The sequence below is a fragment of the Muntiacus reevesi genome, chromosome 21, assembly GCF_963930625.1.
Source record: "Muntiacus reevesi chromosome 21, mMunRee1.1, whole genome shotgun sequence".
NCBI classification, from domain to species: Eukaryota; Metazoa; Chordata; class Mammalia; order Artiodactyla; family Cervidae; genus Muntiacus; species Muntiacus reevesi.
The window spans coordinates 28,014,182-28,030,283 of NC_089269.1; the positions used below are offsets into that span (position 1 = coordinate 28,014,182).

The 16,102-nt window shown below is 38.1% G+C and overlaps 1 protein-coding gene across 1 annotated transcript in view; it reads left to right on the forward strand.

Annotated features, from left to right (window-relative positions):
- Nucleotides 1–16,102, forward strand: part of ROBO1 (roundabout guidance receptor 1) — a 444,051-nt gene that overhangs the window by 403,502 nt on the left and 24,447 nt on the right. The window contains exons 22-24 of the mRNA XM_065913546.1: nucleotides 1,963–2,070; nucleotides 4,883–5,027; nucleotides 8,355–8,603. Of these exons, the coding sequence (XP_065769618.1) occupies nucleotides 1,963–2,070; nucleotides 4,883–5,027; nucleotides 8,355–8,603 (502 nt within the window). The remainder of the gene's footprint in view (nucleotides 1–1,962; nucleotides 2,071–4,882; nucleotides 5,028–8,354; nucleotides 8,604–16,102) is intronic.

The following is a 16,102-nucleotide window of genomic DNA, read 5'->3' on the forward strand; positions in this document are numbered from 1 at the left end:
GATTTTATAATAATATATAAGTATTTCCAAATGGTTTCGAGATTAATTTAAATTTAATCGTAGGTGAGCAATTGCTCCGGACAGAATCTTTTATTCATAAGGCAGATGTACAGCCGTCACAATACCTCACCTTTTAAATAGACTCTCCCATTCTTTCCACTCGAGAATGGAAGATAATTGCTTCTACATGGTCACATAAATGAATGGCATTTTTATATCAAACTGAAAAAAAATAAGCTTGAACTGGAGAAGTGGTTCAATTTTTTATATTTCTTCTACCTCTTGTGGTTACCAAGACTGCTGCAGTGTATGATTTTAGACCCTAAATTTCTTTGACCTGATTGAAGTCTGTCAGGATAGAACCTAAAGTAAATTGAGTTCAGTGTTAACTTATTACTGCAGAATAGTATTTTATGGCCTGAGGGGAATGTTTCTCTATTGTAAAATGGGTGAGTTGGAAGGGATAGGTATTTGATTTCTTTGTAGTTCCTTTAGGATACTGCTTTAATAACATGATTTACAAAATTAAACCTCTAGAAATAAAGGGAATGCTCTAATTTGAATAAGTCAGGACAGTTTTGTATGAGTGTCCAGGTAAAGGATATATTTAATTGCAGATAATTAGAAACACAGATTTCTTTTTTTTGAGGCTTGACTTGGAAATGTTTTTTTCAAAGCTAAATGTATTACAGTTGGAAATTACCAAGAGATAGTGTTATATGTTTTACTTTAATAAGTCAGTCATCTTGCTTTATTCCCAGTTTAAGAAAACATTTGATTGGTATAATAACCCAATTCAATAGATATTTTCTAACCATTTTTTTCTTGAAGTATAGTTGATGTACCCTGTTGCAGAAGTTACAGGTGTACAATGTAGTCATTCACAATTTTTAAAGGTTACACTCCATTTATAGTTATAAAATACTGGCTACATTCCTTGTGTTGAACAGTATATACTTGTAGCTTATTTTACATATAATATAGCTATTAGTCCCTTATCTATATGCCCCTCCCCGTTTCCTCTCCCTGCTGATAACCACTAGTTTGTTCTCTGTATCTGTGAATCTCCTTCTTTTTGTTATATGCACTGGCTTGTTGAATTTTTTAGATTCCAACTATGAGTGATATCATGTAATATTTGCCTTTCTCCGTGTGACTTATTTCACTTAGCATAATACATGAGTTCATGACAAAGATGAATAGGAGAGTTTCTATAATCATGGAGTTTACAGTGGGGATTCAAACTATTGTCATAATATTCCTGCAGAGTATACGACTTTATTGTGGACTTTGGAAAGGTTTGACAGTCCTCTGTACAAATATTTTAGAGCTGTGATATATTGTTTATACTGCTTATAAACAGCCTTGGTATGTCAAACTATAATAAAGACACTGGAATGCAGCTAGACTGATAGATTATTACTCAGTACATTCCTGGGGTGAATTTTTCACTCAGATTTTCACCTCTCCCTAAGCAAGCAGAAGTATTTGTGGAAGACTGAGATACTTCGTCTTTTTATCTGTATTTTTAATTAGACATAATCTTCCTGGCAAGTTTCAGTTTTATGTTTTATTATTTTTTAATGATTCACAGACATGACATTTTACAATTTCTTATTATTAAAATTATTTTGTTACCATATTTTTAAAGATAAAAAGTCAAGCAAAGCTGACTTATGCCTTAGCTGATTTATAAGTGTTTTAAAGAGAAGAAATAGTCCCTGGTAGGATTCATTCACACTTATGTTTAGTCTGATTCATGTAAAGAAGACACAAAGAGTTTGTATTTTACATATCTTAAAGTAGATATGTTTAAAGATCTTTATTTTTTCTTGACCTTTCATGCTAAACACATGTCCATCTTAGCAAGTGATCAGTATGATAATTTAAAAGCTTAATCCTTGGTAAATGATTGAGGCACCAAAATAAATGTATAACTTTTTTTCCATCTGAAATGTCCAGATTACCGCGCAAATGACACAATTGCTCCAACTATCCCGTACAACCAGTCGTATGACCAGAATACTGGAGGATCCTACAACAGTTCAGACCGGGGAAGTAGTACGTCAGGTAAGGGAAACCAAGGAGACGGCCAGTCTCTCCTTTGATGTTATAATAATCAAAGATGGTGCGTTTCTTTAGCTTGAATGCTAATGATCTGAAATATGACATGTCTAATCAGTTTATATGATTTGAATCTTCCAGGCATAGGTCTTGTCTCTGCAGTGTGAACTACTGTCCACTCACTGAACCATCTTAACGTTCTATTTGGATGAAGGCTGAGGCTCCTATTTTCTTCCTTTATAAGGAGCTCTATTAAAGCCAGAAGCATGACTGAATCTTTAAAGGCAGTTGAAACACTTTTTCCATCTCAGCAAAAATATAACTAAAGATATTGCACATACAGTTAATCTGTTAACTATGTTACCATTTGAAGGTGGTCTGTTAAAGCATATGAAACTTCAGTACACTTGAGTAGGATCAAAAGCCCAAGAGATGGTATCATGAGATTTAGGTACAATTGGAACCTGCCTCAGTTAATAATCTCTCTATCCCTTACTTAGTTCTTGCTCTAAAATCTCGTAAAGCAGCCTCCCAACATCAGTGCACGAGCCTCAGAAGTCATGCCGAGGCCTCTTCCCTGTGGTTTTCATGCTGGTGCAGCTGTTTACCAGCTGTTTTCCTGATAGCGGCTGCAGATGGGAGCTTGCTGGTACTTAAGCCCTGTTTTTCTAATTAAAGGCGGTGCATTATTAGAACGAACATGTGGCAAGTCACACCACAGTGAGGACAAAACCAATTGATCTTGATTCTGGTTTGTTTCTCCAGGAGAGGGTAGATATATTACCTCCTAGCAACTGGATTAAAGTTGCCAGTAGGTGCTTTTGCCAAATGTCTCTACCCCTCTTCTGTAATGCATATGGTATTTGCATTTTGCCATCTTGCCTTGATGAAGGCATGCTGATTTGGCATTTTCTAGCCTGTGTTTTGTCACTGATTGAAATTGTTTCTAGTTGAATTAAGGAGCTTAGGACTAGCTCTATACCTTTTTAGATCTACTGTTGTTTTACTATGTATTGTTGGATTGTTTTTAACAAATCTTATCAAATGACTTTTTATATTTTTTAAAGTAAGTAAACTCTAAACTATAATAAAGACACTGGGAAAGAGCTAGACTGACAGATTATTACTCAATACCTTCCAGTGGTGAGTTTGCTGTTTGGATTCTCACCTCTGCCTAAGTAGGCAGAAGCATTAAGCATTTCTAAATTAAGAGACAATTTTCAAAGATGTACTCTTGAGACAGCTATATAAAGTATTTTTATATTTGCTATCCCATGCCATTTCTTCTTTGAATTCTTAGCCACTTAAAGAGAAAAATGTCTTAATGGAAAAAGAAAAAAAAAGATTCTGGGTTGTTATTCAATTGCCTTTCTCCATCCTTCAGGATCCCATCAGATCCTGATGTTCTGCAGCTATTTGGTATTTAGTATTCTGTGAATATGTGGTAAAAAGGTAACATGATGTGAAATCTGGTGGTAAATAATAAGGGGAGAGAATGAGGCAATTAAATGAAGTATAGGAGAGATTTGTGATGTAAGGCCTTTCAGGACAGGTAGAGTTGTTAACAGTAGATGAGTGCCAGGAAATCAAGACAAAGGCTGTGGGTACAGTCAGCTCCTCAGTACACGCCTAGCCATTCTAAGACAGGACCGCTGAGTGGAGGAGGAGAAACAAACAGGCAGAAGCCTGACCATCATAATTTGTAAATAACAGCCTGTCCCGCAGCCCACACTTGGTGTAGTAACAGGCCAGTGCAAGAACATCTGGCTTCATAAACACTGTCATTTGAAAATTTCCAAGTGACTTAAAAAAATAAGTCTCATTGAATATATTCAGACCTGTTTCATGTACCATGTGAGTTGGAGCTGTTTCAGAAAGGTTTAAAAAAAAACAAGACAATTCACTGAATTTAAGGGATCATATGAGAAAAATAATTACAGATTCATTGTCTGTAATTTACTTAAGAATGTAAAATATATCTTATTGGAGGAGGAGAACCACCATTTTATCTCCAAATATCTTTTGACCTAACGTTATTTTAAAATGAATATACCAAAATGTGCAGCTACCTACGTTTAAAGAATATACCAAATCTAATACCAGAATGTTGGGCAACTTGAATAATTGAGCTATTTTAAACTTCTAAGAATGTTCAAGCAACATTATTTCACTCTAAGCCATAATTTTATAGAAACAGTGGCTAAAAACACTTCTGCTCCTTTTTAAAAACCATTTTTCTGCTTCTTTTGTTGTTAGATATATTAGTTCTTCCAGCAGTTATTTTCATCTGCACCTGTCTTTCTGAAAAAAACTAGTAATTTCATTGTGCCTAAAACGTTTCAGTGGACAAGTACAAATTATATATACTCGGTAATTTAATGCAACAGTGGAAATGTAATAGATCGTATCTGTATCATATTGTATTTTAGGTTCCAGCAATTAAATAATAGAAAGGCACTTCAGAAAGTATGTCTACAGCTCATTTGTTTTAGATGATAATCCATAATGCAATTAATTGCTGTAAGAAGATCACTATTAATGATATGACTTATAAAAATTCATTTATGGTTTTATTGCTCTTTCACTATTTATTTTGCAGTTAAGCTTGTCAGTATTCTGCATTTCCTTTTGTGCAAAGTTCTGTTTAAAATTCAAGAAAAAAAGTGTGTCTACCTCTGTATATGAAGTACAAGATCATATTTACAGAACATAATGTGTGGATTATTAATAACATTGATAATATGTGCATTATTAACCTGTGGATCATAGAAAAGTTTTAAAATTCAGACATAAAAGTTGGCTTTTATTTCTTTTCAAGGGAGTCAAGGGCATAAGAAAGGGGCACGGACACCCAAAGTCCCAAAGCAAGGCGGCATGAGCTGGGCAGACTTGCTGCCCCCTCCCCCAGCACATCCTCCTCCTCCCAGCAACAGTGAAGAGTACAACATCTCCGTGGATGAAAGGTAAGCGGGGTTTCAGGACAGACATAAAGTAGAGCAGTAGGATTCCCTAAAGCAGTCATCCAGGGAGACTGATTCTTAAAGTCCATGGACCTTTGTCTCTAAATAAAACAATACTGATGGGTCAGCACGACTTAGAAACCCTCCTCAGTTTTGCAACAACAAAAGGAATTCGTATCTTGGAAACTTCTTTTGGAACTCAGAATGTGAGACTGTCAAGACTAGCACCATGACAGGCGCCCTGAACTAAGAGTAGGCCTAAGTTTCAGTTCCTCCCGAGGGTAAGGTAATTATCTGCCCTCAACAGGCCACCAGAGACCAGCTAATCAGTACGTGCCCAGTAAACCTCCGGGAAGGTTCCCTGGAAAGTCCCGCGCGGGCGAAAGTTTGTACCAATAAAATTGCTTTGCAAACATGTAACCAATCCGCTTGCACCCACTGCCTACTGCTTATGTTTGAAATTGAGCACCCTATAAATGTGCTTGAAAACTGGGGCTCGGGGCTCTCTGACTTTGCACCACTGCGTTGGTTGCAGCAGGGGCCCTGGCTCGAGTCAGCAGTAAATTTCCCTTGCTTTGCGTGTTGCATTGTCATGGAGGTCTTCTCTTTTCCTGCTGGGGGATTCGGACAGCAGGCATAACAAGAACATGAGTTATGAATACATACACACACACCCACACACCCCCACACACATACCCATTCACATACACACACACACACAGTTTGCATATTTATAAGTATTTTACTTTATATACATATAATTAGCATACATGGTCATGAATATATATGAGGTCACTTATATATCACTCTCTATATTTGATGTTGTATTTTTCAAATATCAAAAATTCTGTTGTACATCTCTTAAGTTTTCATAAATTAAGTGTATGGATTCATACCACCACTCCAGCATCCTGAAAACTGTTTGCCCTCAGATATGATCACATTCTGCTGAAAACTGTAGAAGTTTAAACTTTGCTGAATTGTTTCTCACAAGGATTTACTGAGTGTAAAAAACCCACGTGACATCAATTAGAGAGTTAGCATGCTTCTTCCTCACTTCAGGATGTGTAGAATTAGATGTGGTACCACCCAACAAAACAAAAGCAGCAGCTTCACTCAGGTGATCAGTGGAGGAGAACTCCTTTGATACAGAGAATTAACACAGGAAGTGCAAGATTGGCCCAAAAATAGTCTTTCTAAAGACTGATGTTGAGATGAAGACATTGTTCTTTTATTCTCCACAAAAACAAAACAAAAAACAGTTTTAGAGTTCCAACTATGACAGGAAACAAAGTCTCTTTACTTTTATTTTCTAAGCACTATTTTATCAAATACTGAACCATTGATCCTTGGAGAAATGCAAGGTGAGGTTCCTGTAAGCTCTGGTTACATTTTTGTCAGTCTGTCCATACATAGAGTTTCCCTGATGGCTCAGATGGTAAAGAATCTGCCTCCAGTGAAGGAGACCCGGATTCAATCCCTGGGGAAGAAAGATCCCTGGAGATGGAAATGGAGATCCATACATAACCTTCTTTTATATGCGTTTTTGTTTAAAAGACACCTTATTTAATGTGTATTATTGATTCATTAACATTGACTTCACCGCCAACAGCACTGTAAGTCATTCCTGAGCAAAGCTCATCTAAATACACATATTTTCTCCACTGAGGCACACTATTGCCTTCTTGCCCTTGGGAACCCCAGACAGTCCTATCGTACACCCAGGAGTCATTTTTACCAGGGAACTCACCATCCTAAGGGCTTCCCTGGTGGCTCAGTTGGTAAACAATCTGCCTACTAGTGCAGGAGACCTGGATTTGATCCCTGGATCAGGACAATCCCCTGGAGCAGAAAATGGCAACCAATCCCAGTATTCTTGCCAGATTACACAGATACTTTGACTGTGTTGTTTAGGTCCTCATATTTTATTCTGTAGGCAACTAAAGAGCCACTTATTACCTTAAAACAGGTGAATAACCAGACCGTGGTGCTCATTATAATAAAAAGCAATGTGAGGATGGAGAAAAAGGAATAGATCCTAGAGATTTTTAGAAGTAGAATAGAAATGAATTGGGGAACAGTTTAAGGTAGAAGAGAGGAATGTCAAAATGAGTACAAGAGACATAGGAAACACAGGAAGAAGTGTCACAAATAGTGGGATTTGTTCATTAAAAGAAGATATAAAGATACAAAGAAATCATGTTATATGAGCATCAACTTTCCTGAGTTCTGGTAAACAAGGTACGTGGTAGAGAATGAATAAGTTAGCAGGGTAACATGAACACGATTTATATAATGCATCAAGTTACTGCCATTCTAATTAATAATTGTATACCTTGAGATAAAAGAGAAAGGAACAAATGTTCACCAGATTCATTTAGACCTTTCACACAGTTCTAGCTATGGAAGAGAAGGGGACATTTTATAGTTTATTGATTATTTTATTTACTGTGTTTTTCATTCACCATCCCAAATGCAAGCCAACTAGATTATATTTTGTGTTCAACCGAAGAAATACTGATCTATTATGATTTTAGAGGAAAAGTGGATTGTATTGGGCTAATAAGTTGATCTCCAATGTATCTCCCTCCAGAGGGATTTTCAAGAGTAATTTTTCTCAGAGTTTGGCATATTGTCTTTGGATTATTTTCAAGACCATCCTGAATCATCCTTTAGAGATCTTGTTGGGTTGGAGGGATTGAAGAGATCAAACACATTTGGGGTTTACTAAATTAAACTTAGATTTCTTTATTGCATGACTTCTCAGAGCCTATAATGAGCCAACTGAATTGTAATCCCAAGGAGAAAACTTTGTTATCTATAGCAATGCACACATCTTTATGACAGTGAGCTATTTTTCTTTTAAACAATAGCTCCTCTTTTTTTGGAAATTCTTATTTATTCATTTATTCGTGGCTGCACTGGGTCTTTGTTGCTGTGTGCGGGCTTTCTCTAGGTGCCGGGAGCAGGGTCTACCCTCTAGTTGTGGTACGTGGGCTTCTCACTGCGGTGACTGCTCTTGTTGAGGAGCATGGACTCTAGGTGCAGGGCCTTCAGTAGCTCCGCTCACAGGCTCAGTAGGTAGCACACGAGCTCAATTGCCCTGCAGCCTGTGGGATCTTCCCAGACCAGGGATTGATCCCTTGCGCCCCACACTGGCAGGTGAGTTCTTATCCACTGGACCGCCAGGGGAGTCCCAACAATACCTTCTGTAGGTGGCCTGGACAGTCAGATTTCAACAGCAATTCAACACTAATACTCCGCTACCTCTGCAGATAGTTCATTGAAATAACCTGAAGTGAGTCTAAGTGTCCTTATGATTTGTTCTAGCTATGACCAAGAAATGCCATGCCCCGTGCCCCCAGCACGGATGTATCTGCAGCAAGGCGAACTAGAAGACGAGGAAGATGAGCGAGGGCCCACGCCCCCTGTGCGGGGAGCCGCCTCCTCTCCAGCTGCCGTGTCTTACAGCCATCAGTCCACCGCCACTCTCACGCCCTCTCCGCAGGAAGAACTCCAGCCCATGTTACAGGACTGTCCCGAGGAGGTGGGCCACGGGCAGCACCAGCCTGACCGGAGGTACGGGCGTCATTCGGATTCTTCACTAACACGTCGGCTCATTTCCACTCCTACGTGGCATTTACAGGATGCTCTCACCCGAAGTACTTTTCAGGTCACGTGGGGCTTTCTTCCAGTATCACCCCAGAGGAAGCCCTCCCTGGTAATTAGCATATCAAGTAATATTGTTGATCAGAACATTAGATTAATTGATCCCAGTGAACTTGCAACCATAAAATAATGTGCCTTAATTCTCACCCACTTAGGATAATTGCATTCATAAACACATGGAGACCATGTAGTAAATATATGGGTTGCTAATCTTAGAGCGTCTTATTGAGGATGGGTGGTTTTGTATTTTAGTTTTCTTTATGCGTGGCCATGCCATGTGTTTAGTCTATGAAGGAGAGATTTTCCTCCTGTCTTTTCAAATTAAGACTGCAGAGTGATTTGTTCTTTAAAAGCTGTAATGTTACACGATGAATTTGGTATATTCGTTTTGTGTTGACTTCAGGTATCTTTACTTTGGTTGAGATATTAGCTTACAGTCCTTTTGTCTAAGCTACTAGTAGTATGTTTCAAATTACTTTTCAAATTACCTATTTCCTCACCATCCTCCTCTGTGTTACAAACAGTACCCAGTATCTTCCTCCTGGCAAACTCTTCTTTTGTTCTTTTGAAAAGGTTAGCCTCTTTACCTTTCTTGATCATGATCAAAAATCAGCTTTGTGTGTGTGCCTTAGACTTTTTAACCTATGTATTCAGCATTGTCAACCAGCACGTTTGTTATGCACAAATCCTTCACTTGTCATTTCTACCACATAAAAGCTATTACTGCATCATGTCAGCACTTCTCTCATTGTTGATGATTTCGTTTGTAGTATTTTATTGCCCTTGACACATTATGTATATATATTATTTTCTGTATCCCTAATATCATTTGAAATGGAGTATATTATTTGCCCAGAAGATCTCCCTTCTGTATTCTTGAATGAATAACAAATGCTGGTTTATGCTGCTTGAATTCTGTAGATCAAAACAGAATTTGCAGTGCTTTGAACTATTCTATCACTAAGAGGTCATTACCAAATTTAACTCGTATACTCTGTAAAATGAAGGAAGTAGTTAAATTTTCTTCTGCGTGACAAGGGGGAAGTCGGATTGCCAGACATTTAAATTTAATGTTGTTAACCCATGGAACTTCAGGAAGATTGAGAACAAATAAGACATCTCTTTTCCCTATTAAGGTCACAGCCATCTCTGCTGCCACTCTTATTCAGAGAAAATGAGATGCTAATAGAGGCTGTTAGCTCTGAAACATCTCAACATTCTTTTCTCATTCTTTCAAATTACCTATTTCCTCACCATCCTTCTCTGTGTTACAAATGGTACCCAGTGTCTTCTTCCTGGCAAGCTCTTCTTTTGTTTTCCTTAGGTCAACCTCTTCACCTTTCTTGATCACAATCAAAAATCAGCTTATCTATCTTGCCTTTTCAGCCTTTTCCTCTTGATTCAATCCTTGCTCCTTACTGTTAACTCTACTACTTTTTAAACTTTCCTTAGCCTCCCCTGTATCCTACTTTTTGCCTCTCCTCTTCCGTAAGATTCTTGGATCACTTTCACTTTCCTAATTCTTATTCATACCTCCGTCTTCTGAATGCTGGTTTATACCATTTACTTACATCAGGCTTCAGAAAGTAACCTCTGAATCATCAATCTAAAGCCTTCTTTTAATTTCCTAATTAAAATATTTTTATTTTAATTTTATTAAAATAAATTTTAATAAATAATAATAATTAAATAATAAATAAATAATAAATAATAAAAATAATAAAAATTTATTTTTAAAAATTAGGGGGTCAGCCTAATTTTAATATTCCATTATCTTACTACCATTCCCCCAAATAAGTTATTCACCAAGTCTCTTCATCTCTAACTCCAAAATCATCTTGATTTTGTTCCTATGCATCCTTTCCTAGAGCCCCTAGGGCAGGCCCTCCGTCCTGGTCCCTTTAAATATGGTTGTATCCCTGCATTGATCACCACTTACCTCACCTTCTCTGTCCACTCTCCACATTGGTTTTCTTTACCCACCAGTGTGGTACTCCCCTTTCGGAGTCAAGTCTTACTATTTACCCCTGTTTTAATCCCTTTTACAGTCCTTTCTTCTTTACTTACTTCTTCCCTCCCAACACTTCCCCACATCCACTTCTCTAATTAGTCTGTCTGAAATTCCCTGAATTTACCTTGAACTCACCAACACCTGGTCAGCAATGCCAGGAACCAGCCCACAGCAGGCCTCTCTGGAGCTAGCGGTGGGGTCAGGCTGCTCCTGGTTCCATGACTGTCACCGAAATCCCTAGTGTCCTCACTGAGCACGGCTGTCTTGGCACATGCTGTTTTTCTGATGACCTGGCCAGCACTTCTCCTCTTTCCACGCTCTGTTCACCTGAGCAGCTTTCTTCTTGCAGCCTGGCAAAAATCAACTCCTCTTGTTCTTCACTCTTCATAATGGTCTGTTCACCGCTCTGCTACCACAGCAATCAGGTTTTCATGTTGCATTAGTGTTGGCGACTTGTGTCTCTTTCCCTGTTTAAATCAAAAGCTCTTTGAGGGCAGTGCTTATATCCTGCTCTTATCATCAAGTTCCACAAAGCTTTCTTCAGTAAAAATCTGATAAGCGGAATCTTTTACTAGAGGAGAATGTGAAGTTGACTTACTCGCTACTGTTTTAGGGGAGTGAATTCAAGGTGAACATGTATACTTGGGAAATGCACTGGGTATCTGTACCAAAAATCCTCTTTGACTACATTTAGCCTATTTTAAAAGGTATGACTTTCAGTCTATGAAGGTATTAAGAATCGTATTTCCAGGATTGCTGCTGGAAACAACCCTTGGCACTAATAAGAAGTAGATGAAAGTCCATGGGACTTTCTTGCTGGTCCAGTGGACTCCACACTTCCAAGGCAGTGGGCATGGGTTCAATCCCTGGTTGGGGAACTAAAATCCCACCTGCTGTGCAGCACAGCAAAAAATAAAAGTAAACAATAAAATGTTAAATTTGCCTGAAAATATTTTTGAAAAAGAAGCAGATGAAAGCCCATGAAACAAACAAAAAAAAAAAACTATTACTGCTCTTCTATGCTAAAGGTGTATCCTACATGTTTACCCTAGAAATTTTTGAAAATACAGATAAAATGAAAATACAGAAGTACCAATGACCTCTGTGGTCAGAAATTGTCACTGCTAAGTCCTCAGTAAAGATCTTTTCGGACCTTCATCTCTATATAATCTCACATTGCTATGAATTTGTGATGTGATGATATATTTTCCAGTATAATCTTATAAAGGACTGTTTACACTGAAGAGTTAATTTGTCCATGCCAATTACTATTTAGATAGTCACCTTAAACAAATGTGTACTGTAATTTATTTTAAAAATTCCTTAATACTGGACATGTGAGTCATGTCTAGTTTTTCGATAGTTTACACGATGCTGTAATTCCCATCTCTAGTGAAGTCTTTGAGTCAAGCCTCTTCTCAAACCCTTAGCCTATTCGGAAGCCTCCCCATTTAGAAGATAACTTCTGTTTCTTGTCACTCCACTAATGATATATTCATTAAAGACAGATAGTTATTTCTCTATAAATTTCATTCCAAAGTATCAGACACTTATAGCCAAGTACCTGTTCCTGCAGATTTTTACTGCTTGATGATCGCACAGAGCAATGCACGTATCTCCAGCCATAAAGGCACTTTCCTACTTCCTCCAGCCATTTTCTCTTGTCTGTATTACGGTAATGGTCCATAAGTGGTCTTGTTGCCTTTAGCCCTGCCCTTTCTTCATCCTAATCATCTTGCTGCAGACTGTGCCAAGGCATTTTCCTAAAATGCGATACTGATCAAGTCGCTCCACTGCTTAAAATCTCTCAATGACCTCTCATTTCCCTTAGAATAAAGGCAAAATTCCTTAATGGAGCAATCAAGGCGCTTTGTGATCTGACCTTTGCATGTCTCTGCATGCTTGGCCATTTGCACTCCCCTCCTCGCTGTGGCTGCTGCCTTTCCTCCAAATTTCCAGAGTAAAGTGCTGGAACGGCCAGCACTCTCAGCCATGTTGAGGTCCTTCCACTGGCCATCTCATCTTCTGGGACACCATTATCCCCTCTTTTGTGGAGCTAATACTTGTGTATCCTTTCCATCCAAGATTAAATGGAAGATACTCTCCATACGGTCTTTCCCTGATGCCCCAACTAAGTTGGAGCCAATTCTACATGTTCCCACAGTGCCCTAGACATCTTCTATCCTGGAGCTTGGAGAAAACTGCATTATCAACGCATGTTTAATTAACTGTTTGTCACCTCCACTAGACTGTAAGTCCCTTTAGTCAAGGATTATGTCTATTTTATTTAACTGAATTTCTAGGATAATGCCTGAGTCCTGTTTCTAGTGCTGCCTATGAACAACACTAAAATGTAATAACCTAAAACCATTTTCTTTTACTTGCAATTCCACAAGTCAGGAATTCTGAAAGGATTCAACTGGGTAATCATCACCAACCCACATGGCCTCTTCTGGTCTTTGGGGCTGCAAGATCTACTTCCAAGTTAGATTCTTCACGCATATGTCTGCCATCTCAGGGTTCCATGGCCTCTCTCTCCACATGCCGTCTCATTCTCCAGGGTCTCTCCACCATAGTCCAGGCTTCTCATAACACGGGGATCTCAGGGGAGTGGCACTTCTTTCATGGCAGCAGCCTACTTATAAGTCAGGAAAAAGAAGTTGCCAGGCCAGTTAAAAGCTACATTCAGAACTGGCACAGTCTGACTTCTGCCATATTCTATGGTCAGAGCAGTTGTGGGATGCACCCAGATTCAGGACATAGGACTAAACTCCCACTCTTGATGAAGGGATGGCCAATTCTCATCCCAGAAGACCACTGTGGACAGAAGATACAGTTATGAACATCTTTGTAAAATACAGTCTGCTATGGCTTGGTGTCATAGTTAGTTTTTTAAATGCAAGTGCCTTAAAATTGAATCTTTCTATGTCTTAAAGTGCAAACTATAAACCATTACCGAAGGTCTTGTTTCTTGTGATTCCTTTGGTCTCAAACCTAGAAGTTTCTTCACCATAGTTGATACAGAGTAAATGTTTAAAAAATGAATATTTTACTTTTATGTTTATTGATTATGGACATTATAAATAGTGTAATGTACATAATAAGAAATTACTGAGCTAAAGCCATTATAACTGCAATATTTAATTAGATAAGTATTTCATACTTGCATTATTGTGGATATTACAATTTTGGCATTCTAATGAGCTTCTGAGGCATTCCATTTTAGTCTAAAACTAGATAAACTAGATGACTAACATAATAGTAATCTTTCGTCTCTCTTTTCAGACTATGAAAATAATATAATTAAATGTATTTGCATATATTGTTTTCAAAAGTATCTGATACTATTGCATTTACTGTGGTTAATATTTAGTAAAAAAAATCTTTTGAAAGTAAATTTCATGTGTGGAATAGGAAATTCACTGATATCTCTTTAGTATAGATGAACTGAGTATGATATAGTTGGAAGGAAAACAAGTCAAGGAAGATTAAATATCTTGTCTGTTAAAAACTGGGGAATGACGGGGCGCTGCCGGAAAGGCGGCCGCCCCCTCGCCCGTCACGCACCGCACGTTCGTGGGGAGCCTGGTGCTAAACCATTCGTAGACAACCTGCTTCTGGGTCGGGGTTTCGTACGTAGCAGAGCAGCTCCCTCGCTGCGATCTATTGAAAGTCAGCCCTCGACACAAGGGTTTGAAAAAAAAGAAAAGAAGAAAAAAAAAAAAACTGGGGAATGGTTAATCATACAAAATATTAAAGCTATACCAGTTTTAGCAAAAAATCAAAGGTATGTATTTTCTCCCTTTCACCTTTTGCCTGGCAAATGTTTTGTGGTAAACTATATAAATACCTGCTTTCATAAATTAATGGAATTATTATCTTCTCTTGAACATGTTTATGAAGGCATCATTTTTACAGGAGCCTAGAGTATTGTGATTCGCAGCCACATACTTGTACATTATTTCGGAAGACATTGAAACCCCTCAGGGGGAAAAATTGAGGGGACTTGAGGCTTATTTGTGGCAAGTCCCACTTGAGTACAGCATCTTGAAATAGCTTTTTGTTTTCAAATAGAATATATTACATACTTCAAACTGTACATGTTTATCACACATTCCCTGGGCTTGCCTTATTTACAGATGGTTTGAATAAAATTTTCTGTCTTTCCCCAGCATTTGCCCAGGGTGTTGGTAGTTAAAAGCCAGTCCTCATTTAACATGAAGATGTTTTGGCTTCACATAATGTGACTTATCCACATACAACAATGCTGACATCTTTCCATGGTGAAGTTGGCTGTCCTAATCCCTTCATTGATGGTCAAAATAGCTCCTTTTGTGCTAAAAAGTCTTACATGTATTTAAAAAAAGAAGTTTCTTGTGGTATTTTGGATGTGCCTGCTGACAAAGGCTGTAAATTGACTTTTAAGTATGGCATTTTATTGCAACCCAAATTAAACAAAGGTTTTCCTCCTGTGTGTATAACACATTCCATATTGAAGCAATTATCCATTTTAATCTCTTAAATAACTTCAGCTTTGGTGTATTGTTCATATTTCTTCTAGTACCACACACAGATGCGTTAGAAACCACCCAGAAATGAGAAAAAGGAACACACTTTACTAAAGAACTGTATATATGTATATATCAGTGTTTTACATATGTACATACGTATGTGTATATGTGCATGTGTGTGTGTGTACTATGTCGCGTCAGTCGTGTCCAACTCTATGTAACCCTCCTATGCATGGGACTCTCCAGGCATGAATACTGGGGTGGGTTGCAGTGCCCTCCTCCAGGGGATCTTCCCGACCCAGAGTTTGAACCCACATCTCTTATATCTCCTGCATTGGCAGGTGAGTGGGTTCTTCACACCACCTGGGAAGCCTGTATATGTGAATATCTATGTATAATAACACCATACCTAGAGGAAAGGCCATCACCTTGGAAATGGAATGTGAGATTAAATTCTAAATTTTATACATACTAGTCATGGGAACGTCGGCAAGGTCTTTAATTCCTCTGAATTTCAATATCCTCATCTGTTAAAACAATAATAAAATAAGCATCCTGGAAAGCTGTTGTGAGAATTAAATGAGCTAACATTGTGTAATACTTAGCTGCAAAGCAGGTGCTCAACCAAATAGTTAATTATAGTATTTTTAGTTATCCTTCACTTTTAATGCTGTCTTAATAAAACATGTTTATTGAAGTGTCTCAGTTCATTGGGATAAAAAGCACAAAACTTTTTTCTTCAGACAACTATCATGCCACCCTAAGCACGGTGCTATATTGAACTTCCCTCTTCCTGTCTGTAGCAGGTCTGCAAATTAGATCTTGACCAGAAACTCTATGGGTTTGTTTGTGTGCTTTCTTTTAGTTTATTACTCAGTCTTATTAAT